The sequence below is a fragment of the Chiloscyllium plagiosum genome, unplaced genomic scaffold, assembly GCF_004010195.1.
Source record: "Chiloscyllium plagiosum isolate BGI_BamShark_2017 unplaced genomic scaffold, ASM401019v2 scaf_9381, whole genome shotgun sequence".
Taxonomy (NCBI): Eukaryota; Metazoa; Chordata; class Chondrichthyes; order Orectolobiformes; family Hemiscylliidae; genus Chiloscyllium; species Chiloscyllium plagiosum.
This window is the reverse complement of record NW_025212714.1, coordinates 1,413-14,946: the sequence shown is the minus strand read 5'-3', so window position 1 is coordinate 14,946 and position 13,534 is coordinate 1,413. Positions and strand designations below refer to the sequence as shown.

The 13,534-nt window shown below is 38.3% G+C and overlaps 1 protein-coding gene across 1 annotated transcript; it reads right to left on the bottom strand.

The window, feature by feature from the left end:
* Positions 1–918: 918 nt before the first annotated feature.
* On the bottom strand, positions 919–12,099 carry LOC122547449 (calpain-1 catalytic subunit-like). Its single transcript, XM_043686070.1, has 6 exons — positions 11,972–12,099; positions 9,962–10,030; positions 9,283–9,361; positions 7,814–7,930; positions 5,046–5,104; positions 919–1,641 (listed from the first exon to the last, which is right to left on the bottom strand). Exons 3-6 carry the CDS (start codon positions 9,320–9,322, stop codon positions 1,618–1,620), a joined length of 240 nt encoding a protein of 79 aa, XP_043542005.1. The 5' UTR covers positions 9,323–9,361; positions 9,962–10,030; positions 11,972–12,099; the 3' UTR covers positions 919–1,617.
* Positions 12,100–13,534: the final 1,435 nt, after the last annotated feature.

The following is a 13,534-nucleotide window of genomic DNA, read 5'->3' as shown; positions in this document are numbered from 1 at the left end:
TTTGGAACAGGAGGGCTCCTCCCTTGGCCAACAGCTCAAATGAGGGCACAGAGGCAAAGTGACTATGGTGAAGTGGTGCCATCAGCGCACATGCTGATATTTCCTGTGACCGATCATGGCCCACTGATACTATGGGCCGCCTTTGTGCATGTATGGTAGACCATTTTCGCATTATAATTAATAATTCTATATTTTAAAAACTGGTCCTATCTTTAGCTATATATCTGTAAATAAGTCAAAGTGTAAAGTGACTAGTAATGTCTACGTTGCTAATTTGGAGAGATTACAAGATCATTACAGATGCCTTGAACTTTACACGTAGGCATCCTGCTTAGTTAAAAGGCTGAGTTTGTTTCTGGATGATAGGGGATCTCCATTTAGCCTAAATGAGTCAGGTACCTGAATCATCTTTAGATTGTGAGCGAGTGCATAAGCAGTTCCCTTTCACAATTTGATACTTAGTTGTCAGTGTATTTTTATGTAAGTCCTTGTTTCCAGGAACTGTGTGGAGATTGTAGTTCTTGAGATTAAAATGCGATTACACATTGCTATATTGTACTGAACCACAACTGTCTACCACGATGAGGCATGGTTTCATAAGTATTACTTACAAGACATGCTGCAACAATTCTGTAAGGCTCCTTTGGTAAAATCTTTCACCGAAAAAGACAACTGCAGTGATGTGATAGCGCCTAGAACTTCCCCTCCAGGCCTGTGCGATCCTGATTTGAAATTATATGGCTATCCCTTCAGTTCATGGATCTGTATCCTGGAATTCCCTATCTAACAGTATTGTGGGTGCCCCTACAGCAGCTGGTCTTCAGTGGTTCAAGAGACACTTCATCATTATGTCAAGAATAATAAGGGATTGGCAATAAAGAACCCACTTCTGATAGAATAAAACTAAATTGAGTCATATTGAGAGCTTCCACAAAAAGGCAGTTGCCCATGTACTCGTATTTAATTTCCAGATACAGTTTTTGTCAAAAGTAATTTGATATTTCTGATTATATTAAGCATACAACTCTACAAAAACCACTAATATCCATACCATTATAATTTTAAGATAAACGATAGCAATTATAAGTGCCATTCTTTCAGTACCTAATTAATGACAAAGGACAGCAGTCAGACATCTGTTGCATGTTCACTAGTTTGAATATTACATTTGCATTTAAAACATGATGTCCCCAAAATTTTAATCCCGATTCTCCTCAGCTGCAGATCTCAGCTTTAACCTCATGTCTGCATCTACAAATCCATTTTTAAAAGAAGCAATTTGAAGTTTAAATGATTTAGGTTTTAGCAGATAAATGGAACAGATCAATAATTGTAATGAAAAACACATTCTCCGCCATCCAAAAATTGCGTTATACAAAGATTAAAATGTCCTTCATGAGCATGAGTTCTGATTGGTTAATTCATTGCCACCCAAAATGTTGAATAAAGCACACAATGGCAATGTATTAAAAAAAAGCAAACACACGTATTCCCTCATTCCACACACGTTCATGATGCCCATCAAACTAAGCATTTCCCATTTTTCCATTATAGTTTAGACATGTCTGTGGCAAGTGCCTTTTGATTGGCTGAAGTCTGAGTTCTTGCAGCTGAACTTTAGTTTAGTACCAAGTGCAACCACTGAAAAGGAAAATCAGATAATTATTAATGAATTTCACACTATGCAAATTAGGAAGAACATGTAATGTTTGCACAATATGGAATTCCCCTCCCCCCAGCAAACAAAAACACACTGATTTAAAACAGGAACTTTTAGCAGTGCATGTTGAAATGAAAGCTAACATTCTAAGTTGAAGTAAGCACTAATGAGGAGTAAGTATTTTTCAAACTGTTCTTGAATTAGGTAAATTGGACAAATTGAAACGAATGTTTATGCTCAATTTCTATGGTAATCTTGTTATCATTAATAAATGAGTCTGAAAAGCAAATTAATGATGAGAAAGGAAATAAGATTAACGAGTATCACATTTAGGGACAAAAGCAGGAGAAACAGGCAAAAATGAAGAGGTAAAAGAATTGAGATGAAAGCGTGATTCTATAGTTAACTCTTGTGAGCTTATCTTGGATATTTTGCTGCTTGTGGCTTTTACAAGGAAGATTAACTTCCATATTATTCCACAATAGCAACCCAAAATATTAGCATTGCATGTGTAGTCAAGCTTCAACCCACAACTATTAATATCACTCTATCTGTCAGCCCTCTGATTACAGGTATCCATGAGGTAGCTTACACATCTCTGACTTTGAGCATGGAATTTTTTTTATCCGGTAGATAATATAAAAATGTGGATAAATGTACAGCTGAATCCAAAGAGTCATCAATCAAGCTACACCTGTTCTTCTCATCACTTCATTAGGGCTAACCAATAAATGTGCCGAGTCAAATGAAAACACTCAAGAAAGAGTTTCTGTATTTGCCCCCTCATTATGTGCAAGGTGCAGGCTTTGCAGGAGGCAGAAAAATTAAAACCAGTTTCCAGAAACATCTGTTTATAACAGTGACTTCTGGAGCTGCCCTTTTGCCACCCCAATACATTGGCAAGTACCCAAATAGTAGCAGAATACAGAGTAGTTGGTTTCCTGTGTTTTTTTTTAAAACTAACTTTTAATGAGGTCAGTGTTTTTGACTATGATTATTGTATCTACCCTTTGCAGGAATTTTAACATTGGAAGATTTGGCCAAGAGATCATATTTCTATTAATTTTAAAGTAGTTATGAACAAGGATAGAACTGATCAAAAAGTTAAAGGTTCTAAAGGCCATTTTTGATGGTATTAGACAGGAACTTTCTAAAGTTGATTGGAGGAGTCTGTTCACAGAGGAACGCATAGTTGCGAAGTGGGAGGCCTTTAAAAATGAGATAATGGGGTTCAGAGGTAGTACCTCCCTGTTAAGGGCAAGGCTGGTAGGTGTAAGGAATCTGGATGACTAGAGAAATTGAGGCTGTGGTTGAGCAAAAGGAGGAGGCATGTCAGGTTTGGACAGCTGGGATTGAGTGAATCCTTAATGCAGTTTAAGGGCAGTAGGAATAAGCTTAAGAGGGAAATCAGGAGGGCAAAAAGGAGACATGAGATAGTTTTGACAAATAGGGTTCAGGAGAATCCAAACAGATGATATAAGTATTTTATGGACATGAGTAATTGGAGAGAGAATAGGGCCCCTTAAGGATCAACATGGCTGTCTATGTGCGGAACCACAGGAGGTGGATGAGATACTAAACAAATATTTTGTGTAAGTATTTACTGAGAAGGAGGACGTGGAAACTGGGGAACTTAGATAAATAAGTTGTTCATATTAGAGAAGAGCAGGTGCTGGAGATCTTAAAATGCATAAAAAGTAGATAAATCTTTGGGACCTGATTAGATATTGTGTAGAACTTTCTGGGAAGCTAGGCAAGAGATTGCTGAGCCCCTTTCTCAGATGTTTGCATCATCGACAGTCACGGGTGAGGTGCCAGAAGACTGGAGACTGGCTAATGTTGGTGCTGTTATTTAAGAAAAGGCATGAGAACAGACAGGGAACTATAGACCAGTGAGACTAACATCAGTGATGGATAAGCAGTTGGAAGGTATTCTGAGGGACATGATTTATATGCATTTGGAAAGGCAGGGACTAATTAAGAATAGTCAACGTGGCTTTCTGCTTGGGAAATTGTGTCCTGGAGAGTGTCATTAGAGTCATGCACCATGGAAACAGACCCTTTGGTCCAACTAGTCCACGTCGACCATGTTCCCAAACTAAACTAGTCCCACTTGCCTGTGTTTGGTCCATATTCCTCCAAACCTTTCCTGTTCATATACATATCCAATTTTTTAATTAAAATTGTAACTGTACCTGGATCCACTACTTCCTCTGACAATTCACTCCCAACATGAACTACACAGTGTTTAAAAAACAAAAAGGTGCCCCTCATGTCCTTCTTAAAAACCTTTTCCTCTCACCTTAAAAATATGCCCCCGTTTTAAACTCCTCTCCTCTAGAGTTAAAAAAACTGTTGTTCACCTTATCTATGGCCCTCATGATTTTATAAACCTCTCTAAGATCATCCCTTAGATTCCTGCACTTAAGTGAAAAAAGTGCTAGCTTATCCAGCCTATTTTTATAACTCAAATCCTCCATTCCTGGCAACATCCTAGTAAATCTTTTTTGAATCCTCTCCAGTTCAGTAATATCCTTTCTATAGCAGGGTGACCAAACTGCATACAGTACTCCAGAAAAGACCTCACTAATATTCTGTACAACTTCACCATGAGTGTTGTTGAACAAAGAGACTCGGGTGTAGGTGCATAGTTCCTTGTAAATGGCTTTGCTGATATACAGGGTGGTGAGGAAGGCAGTTAGCATCCTTGCCTTCATTGATCATAACATTGAGTTGTGATGTCATGTTGTGGCTGAAGATGACATTGGTGAGGCCACTTTTAGGATACTGCGTGCAATTGTGGTCTCCCTCCTATGGGAAGCACATTGTTAAAGTTTAGAGTGTGCAGAGAAGATTTACAAGGAAGTTGCCAGAACTGGAGGGTTTGATTTGTAGGGAGAGACTAAATACGTTGGTGCTTTTTTTCCCTGAAGCATCAGAGGCTGAGAGGTGACTTTATAGAGGTTAAGAAATCATAAGGGACATGGATAGGGTGAATAGCCATGATCTTTTTCCTAGGTTAGGGGTGTCCAAAACTAGAGGGAATAGGTTTTAGGTGAGAGGGAAAAGACTTAAAAAGGACCTGAGGGGAAATTTTTCATGCAGAGGGTGATGTATGAATGGAACGAACTACTCGAGGAAGTAGAGAAGGCCGGTACAATTACAACACTTAAAAGGCTTCTGGGTGGGATGTGGGTCAAATGCTGGCAAATGGGACTAGTTCCTACTGGGATGTCTGATTAGCATGGACGAGTTGGACTGAATGGTCTGTTTCCATTCTTATGATGCCAATTCATTCTCACTGCATTTGCCAGGAAACTTTGACACGTTTTATATACCCTGTTCTAAGAGTTCATATGGATTCACTTCATCACAAAATACATACCTGAAATAGATCCAGTTCAGCATATCCCTCATCATCCATCTCTAATTGCTTAAATATTCCTGAAAAGGCAAGAACACAAATGGGCCCATTTCAAAAACGAATCTCCTTTCTTTCAGGCGGAGGATTGGGGATCTTTGAATTTTATGTCAAACAGCTGGTTGTTTCAGTATCTTTGCATTTCTATCTTAAAATGTAGATTTTTTTGAGTAAAACAGCAAAATTGCATATTTGACAGGAAATATGTTTGAAATGGAGCCTGATAGGTTCAGCTTAAGGAATTAGATGATGAATTATCACTTGTGTCAGCTGATCAACAAGGGAATATCGTGGGTGGTAATCTCACAATCGTTGGCATCTGATTGGCCAAACACCCATATCGCAAGACCACTCTCTGTGGCATAGCAGTTTTACAGATATTTATAGGCAGCTTGTGCAACCAGTACATGCAGAACACTGATATACTACACTCCTTCACAACAACCCACCCCCACAAAAAAGGGCCAAGGGACAAATAAATGCTGAAAAGTGAGACTGCAATTATATAAAAGCTTTAGCATTCCCATTCTCAATATCTTAAGCACACTGTAACATCATGAACAACATGCTCAGAACACTAGAACAATAAATGAGATCGCTATGGATTATTGATGAGGCTAATTCACTTGTTTGTTGCAGGTGCAGGCAGCGTTTGAACACTACTAACAGTGAACATATCTACTATGTCTCTCCCGTCAAATTGAGAGAAGTTTCTTTCATAATTCACTCATGGGAAAAATGTCTAAGCCTTGATGCTGCACAAATTACCAGGTGAGGCAGCTAGATGGCTTTGTAACTGAGACACTTGGCAGCCAGTTTCCTAACCTTGTAGCCTCACTGTATAAATTATTTATATTAAAGATTTTTTAAAATTTTGAAAATTTAATCAGTACTTTTTTGAATTTGTTTCTGGAGTCCATTAACTTCTGCAAACATGAGAATTTGAGGGGCATCGTGACAAGATAGAAAAGTTACATTGTGATGCATTATTCAACTTTAGGGATGTAAAACAGGCAGCATATGATCAGCTTCCTAGTCCACAACCTGCCAAATTAACCTTTCTGTTGACATTTTATGATGAATGCATGTTTAAATTATGTCCCTATATCAAATTCTACCAACGTCTACTGAATAGTTTAAAACTGAGCCAAGCTTCAAGTAGGTGGGAGAGCCAAATGCTTTCAGTAATGTCAGAATTAGTGCTGAATCTTAGGTTACTGCCTGTAGCTGGGGAATAGACCTTCTTGATGTGACACATCCTGGACAAAGAAAAGTCCAACTATAATTTGCTGGTGAATAACGTTTGGGGAATATCAATGTATTCCTGGGCAGTTTTTGAATTCCATCCAATAATGCTGTTAGTCTGAGATTATCTCTCCCATAATGTCAGTTAAGATCTTTTATTTCAGTCATTATAGGCGTCCATTCTGTTCTCTCAAGTGTATGGTGCCATTCTGGCTTCCCTACAGGTATTGGGACAAACGCCTCTCACATGTTCTTACAGAATTTCATGTGATCTATCCTTGTGGTTTGGCAAAGGATCTGAATTAATCTCCATCAATGAGAATTCTGAGTTATTCCATAAGACCATAATAAATAGGAACAGGCATAGGCAGTTGGTTGCACAAGCCAGTCTAGCCATTCAATAGGATCGTGGCTGATGAGCCATTTCTAAGTCCACTTTCTTGTATTTATCCCGACTGATCAAGAATCAATCTATCTCAGCCCTAAATATACACTAGGACTCCGACCCATAGCTGTGGCAAGGAATTACAAAGATTCTCAGTCCTCCAAGAAGAAATTCCTTTTTATCTCAGTCTTACATTGGCATGGCTTTATTCTGAGACGATGCCATTTTGTTCTGTACTCTCCCATGAGGGAGCACATCCTCTCAGGTCTTACCCTGTCAAGCCCTTAAGAATCCTGAATGTTTCAACAAGATTACCTATCATTCTTCTAAACTCCAATAAGTCCCAATCTGTTTAGCCTTTGTTCATAAGACAATCCCTCCATACCAAGGATCATCCTAGTGAACCTTCTCTGAACAACCCCAAATGAAATATCTTTCTTCAGACAAGGGACCCAAAATTGCTTGCAGTGCTCCACATGTAGTCTCATGAGTATCTTGTATAGTAAGACTTACCTATTTTAGGTAAGTCAATATTCCATTCGCATTCCTGATCACTTGCTGCACCTGTGTGCTAGCTTTCTGTGTTTATGCACAAGTATCCACAAGTCCCTTTCTTTTGCAGCTCTCTGTAGTTTTTCTCCATTTAAATAATACTGTTCTTTTGTTCTCGATTCCAAAATGAATAACTACACATTTTCCCACACTACACTCCATTTGTCAACTTTGTGCCCACTTACGTAATCTATCAACATCTCTGTTTCTATTACTTTTGCAACTTGTCTTTCCACCTATTTTAATGTTGCCTGAAAATTTGGCCACAGTACATTCACTTCCTTCCTCCAAGTTATTAATATATTCTATAAACAGTAGTCCTAGCACTGATCCTTGTGGAACCCCACTGATTATAGGTTGTCAACTTGAAAAAGAACTCCTTATTCCCCCTCACTATTACCTGCCCTAGCCAATTCTCTATCCATGCCAGTATACTACTTTCAACATCATGGGTTCTATGCTTACACCACTAGAGCAGGGTTCCTGAAAGTTGGACCCGACATGTTTACAGAACTTGGACTTCAATGAAGATAGTTTATAAATAACTTACTGAACATGGTTTCCAGACGGATCAAAGAGCCAACAAAGTTATCAAAGTCAATGAGAAGGTCAGTACTTGCATAACGGGCAACAAGGATCTGAGTCAATGTATTATTCAGAGTGAAACCTGGGCAGTAAACCAGAATTACATATCAATACAATTGTTAATTTTATTGACAATGCATTCTGTGTGCACACATTTCTGATCACTATATAACTATGAATAGGAATGCAGACATTGTTTTGGCAAGGTTTGGAATTGACTGTTAGGAGGTAGCATTAAAGGATCTAGAAGTGTTAATACAGTAAAAGAAAGATTTTAAAGTAATAGTATTTGTGGAAAAAGTACATTTGCATAAATGGACAGCCTTCATCTCTTAAAAGTACCTCAGAGATCTGTTTTTCTGCTGAAGGAGTTCAGGGACGGAGGACTGATTTAAAATAAATTATTGTTAGTGAAGGGTATTAAGAGGCCTAAAACCAAATCAGGTAAATGAATGTAGCTGAAGTTGTAACATGCTCAAGAAGATGAGTAGCCTACACCTGTTCCTCTGTATTTCCTCCAAGTATATACAAGAATATTCACTTTTCCCTTTCACAGACCCATTCCACCTACATGAAAGTTGGGTCTTATGTAAGTGTTCTAATCTTTTTCCCTAATTAGTATGAACTGCTGTTACAACAAGAACATGCAAAATACCAAATGGACTGTTCGCAATATTAGTGCTAATACTGCCCAGTTACCCCACTGTTCAAAATCAGTCAATCTCTGCTTGAGTGCACTCAATGACAGAGCAGATAAAGCAAGATTATAAATTTCCCCTCATCTTAGTCCTAATTTGTGACCTCTAAACATCATCTCAGCAATATCCTAAAAATCTCTCAAAATGAAATCACCAATCATTGTTCTAAACACTAGTGAAGATAGGCTTGTTCAACACAATTCTCCTTATCTCAATATTCAGTTAAGTAAACCTTCACTGCAATTCTGTGAAGGTAGGTATGTCTTTTCTTAGATGGAGCAACCTTAGCTAAGGTCATATTAAGCAAGACAATAATGATGGAAATTAGCATGCATGATAATACCATATCATTATAATTTCCTTTTAAATATATCCATCCTCATTTTTGGGTGAATATTACTGTTTTGGCCAAATAATTTTGGTACAATGATGAGTACGGATTGAGTGCACCAAATTCTGTTTAGCCTGCAAAAATGTCACCATGAAAATGGGGCAAATATAGGCTGAGACTTATCAGGAACTGACTGAAGAAGAGTGATAAAGTCAGTTGATGAGACAACAAGAATGATCTTTTTGGGCCTAAAAGCTTCTTTTTAAGAGTTTCTAAAAATTCTTGTGTTCTTAAAACAGCTAAATATTTATTGAGCATTTTATACTCTAGTAATAGTAAGTCTCCAAATGCAGTTTGGTTTCATATGGATGATTGATTGGGACAGATGAATTGTTCAAATATTACCTGCTTCTTCAAGTGCCATTCTCATTTCATGTGAACTCATGGTACCAGAGCAATCAACATCCGTCTTCTTGAAGATTTTCTAAATGACAGAAAAATTTTTTTTTTCTGGTTTTATTTTTGAGTTTTACATCAGAATTTTAGTATGATGAAAAATAAATTTCACCACAAATTTCTATGGTTTAAATCAGAAGGGACATAGCATACACATAAACCTATGGTCATATTTATGCATCAAGCTGACTACAATCCCTGTGTAGCACCTTAACTTTCATAAAACAGTGCTTTCGCTCAATTTCCAATTTTTCTATTATTAAGTATGTACTCTCAATCAATCAAAAAATATATTCTCTCTCCAATGTCACAAGCTTCAATAACTCCTTTCAGTCATGATTACAGATTCACCTGTTTCTTTGGCTTCTTTAAATGCCATTCCATGTGACCAGCAGAGGGTGTACATTTCATGCTTTGAACAATTTCTTTACAAAGATCAACTGTGTCCATGGGTTGATTTTCATATACAACCTCTGGGCCATTCAATAAAGTGACTGTAATGAATTGGTTGGACCTCATTTAAATTAATTTGATGAAATATCTTTGTAGTACAAGGCCCTTTAAATGCAGTTTATTGATCTGAGAACAAAGAATCTAACAGAAGGTTGACACAAATCAGGAAACTTACCAGAAACTTCTGTAATTTGTTCCAAAATGTTTTGAATTCCACTAGTCCAATTTTTCCAGATCCATCCTTCTGTTTTACACTTCTCATTCAGGAAAACTACTTTAAAGTACCTCATACAGAAATGTAAAAAATTTAGTAAATCCCATCTTTTATGTCATTCATTAGAACAAATCTTACCCCTGGGCATGATCTGCTCAGACAATATCTGGGATGCATATAGCTGGGTCATTTGGAAGTGAGGGACCTTCACCAGCAAGTGATGTAATGACAGGACACCATACTTGCATTCATTTCACAATCTCTACCTGGGAATTTGGGAAAGGCAGCAGAGAAGTGAAACCATTCCCCAAGAAATTCAGGAATAAAGGCAAAAATGAATCTAAATTGCAATTGTTACACACGTGACAGCTAATTTAAGACTGACAGCACCAGAAACCTGGATTCAGATCACCAGTTTGGCAAGAAAATATTAACAAAGTTGATGTTCAGAGACTGAGACAAATAAAATTTCATCCTGATTTTCATTTCAGCCGAGGAAAGAAGAAGAAATATGATCAAAATAAATTTTGAAGATCTCTTGTGATACAGTGGGTAGTGTCCCTATCTCTGAGCCAAAAGACCTGGGTTCGGTCCACCTGCTTCAAAAGAGGGTATTAACAGGTTGATTAAAAAATATTTTTTAAGACACGAAGAAATAAGTGCTGGTCCTCATGGCAAAGGAATAAGGGCAGTGGATTGGATAATGAGTTTAGCAGCAAACATGGTTGCTTACATCATGACAGTTAACCAGGAACGTTAAGGATAGCATTGAATTTAAGTAAAAAGAAATACAAAATGTCAAAGGTCAGTGATAATTCAAAAATGGGAACAAAACTAACAAAAGATGACCAAAAAATAATGAGAAGATAAACTTTGAGGAATACTTGCAAGTAATATCAAGATGGGCAGCAAAGGCTTCTTTAAATATTTGAAAAGGAAGAGAGGCCAAAATGAATTTAGGCCCCTTAGAGAATGAGGCTAGGGAAGTAATAATGAGAATAAATACTTTGCATTAGTCTTCAAAGGAGAAGACATAATATTCAATAATACTAAATAATCAAGGAACAAAATACATACAATAGCTATCACTAGAAAAAAGTACTCATGAATAAATCACAAAAAGCTAATATACAAACTTAGCAGGCAGTAGGCAAGGCAAATGGAATGTTACCCTTCATTTCAAAGGAAATGGAATATAAAATTCGGGAGGTCTTGCTAAAATTATACAAATCACTAGTTAGATTACAGCTGGAACAATGACCAATTTTAGCTAGTTAACTCAGGAAAGATATACTGTCATGAGAGGGAGTCCAGAGAAAGAACCACTAGATCAATCATGAGCATGGACGGACCATTTTGTGAAGATAGATTGAGAAGGTTGGACTTGTGTTTATTGGCTGCTTTCCCTTGTGGGAGAGTCAAGGATCAGAGGGCATAATCTCAGAATAAGGGGTGCACACATTTAAACTGGGGAGGAGTTTCTTAGATGGTCATGAATCTATGGAATTCTTTATAGCAGAATGTGGTTAGGCTAGATAGTTAAGTATATTCAAGGCTGAGAGTTGCCCCATCTGTCTCTCCATCTCTCCTTATCATAAGCTAGCCAATAGATAATTCCATCCTTCTCCCTGATCCTCTTCCAACATCTCAGTTTCCATTCCTGTCTGAACTCCCTTAGAGATTGGCCCTGGGTTAGGTGGATGATGGACCTTGCATCAATGATGCAATCTTCTGATGCCCATGAGTCAGCTAAAGCTGTCTGAAAACCTCTTTCAAAATAGATGGCAAAGGTGAACACATACCTGTCTTTTAATCGGTAAGCGTATCAAAGATTATGGGGAAAAGGCAGGAAAATAGAGTTCAGGATTAACAGATCATCCATGACCTCATTGAATAACAGAACAAACTTGTTGGGCTGAATTGCCTATTGCTCCTGCCTTATGGCCACAATTGGATCATTTAAAAGGATACATCGAATAGACTAATTACATTTCGACAGGTTTCCAAACTAAAACCATCACTTTGAATGTCATCCCCTAAAATGAAAACAGTGCATATTATTACAGAATGAGGAATGGAAATATAATTTAAGTCAACATTTAAACAGTTGTGTTAATGATGTAACATGAGATTTGAACACAGGGACAGCCCAAAGATCATGAAGCAGGGATTCTTTATTCCATTGACATCAGGTCATTATGAACATGAGAGGAAATTCAGATTAAATAAGGAAGACAACATTTATATAGCATTAAGGCTGTAGTTTACATCTGGTGGAGGAACTCTGGCAGTTTTCACTCCTGTTTCAGACCCCCGGATGGAGTTGGCTTCTCCCCTCTGGATGCACTATAGATTCACCACAACCAAGTCATTCCAGGATTTTTCATTACTGTCTGGCTTCACATGAGATATCACGCACAGTTTCTGCAATGCTACTGGGTGAGCTGCTGGCCTTCATCCACTAGATTCCTGACCTCAAACAAGGTCCCTTTGTGAACTGTAGCTCCAATTGGAAGGTCAATCCTGTCAATGTTGCAATCATGCAATGTTATTCTTCTCTCTGTCTCCTGAACACCTCACTTACCTTCGTGTCATGCTTGGCTATCCACCCATTGACCTGACCATCCCCATCAGCTACAGTAGTGAGGAAGGATTAGGTCTTGTCCAAAGAATGGAGAATAGCCTTTGAATGATGTGAGGTTCTGTTGTAAGCATAAACTAGCCTCTAGGGTAGTACTTGCACTATTTTTGTTTCCACTCAGGAGGCAAGGTAAACAAATGGTCCATCCCCTCTTAGTGATAGGACTGAGGGCAAGGAGTGCAGCTCTTGGCAATATCATTGACCTTGCAAAGTTTGTGTAGGATCTTGCTTTTGAAGTTGCATCCTGATCACTGTGAATCTAACACAATAAAGGAGAAATCAAGCATATATAAAATTCCAGCTTTAATTGAGACCTTTTGGTCAGGAGTGGGAATGGCCTGTGTGAACTTGGTGAAGGCATCCATGAGGCCGAGAATGCATTCAATCATGTTATTACTAGTGTTGAGGACCACAAAATCCATTGCAAGGACCAGCGATCCCATGCTGCGTTGAAGTTGCTTCCCTGCTTTGGCCAAATTGTACCTCTCTTAATTTTGATGCCAGTTATTCATGTCAGAAGTCATTCCGGGCCAGCAACACTGCCATCCGCTCAGGGCAGTCAGCTTTTTAGTCATTTGGTATCTTGCTTGATCACGAACTGTGAACAACAATTGATGCTTGAGGCCATTGGGAAGGATGAGTTGCCCATCTGTCTCTCTCTCTCTACTTATCATAAGTTAGCCAATAGATGACTCCACCCTTCTCCCTGATCCTCCTCCAACACCGCAATAGTTTCCATTCCTGACTGGAATTACCTCTTAGAGATTACCTCTGAGTTAGGTGGATGCCGGGCCTTCCACCAATGACGCAATCTTCTGACGCCCACATGAATCAGCTGAAGCTGTCTGAAGACCTCTTGCAAAATAGATGGCAAAGGTGAATACATACCTGTC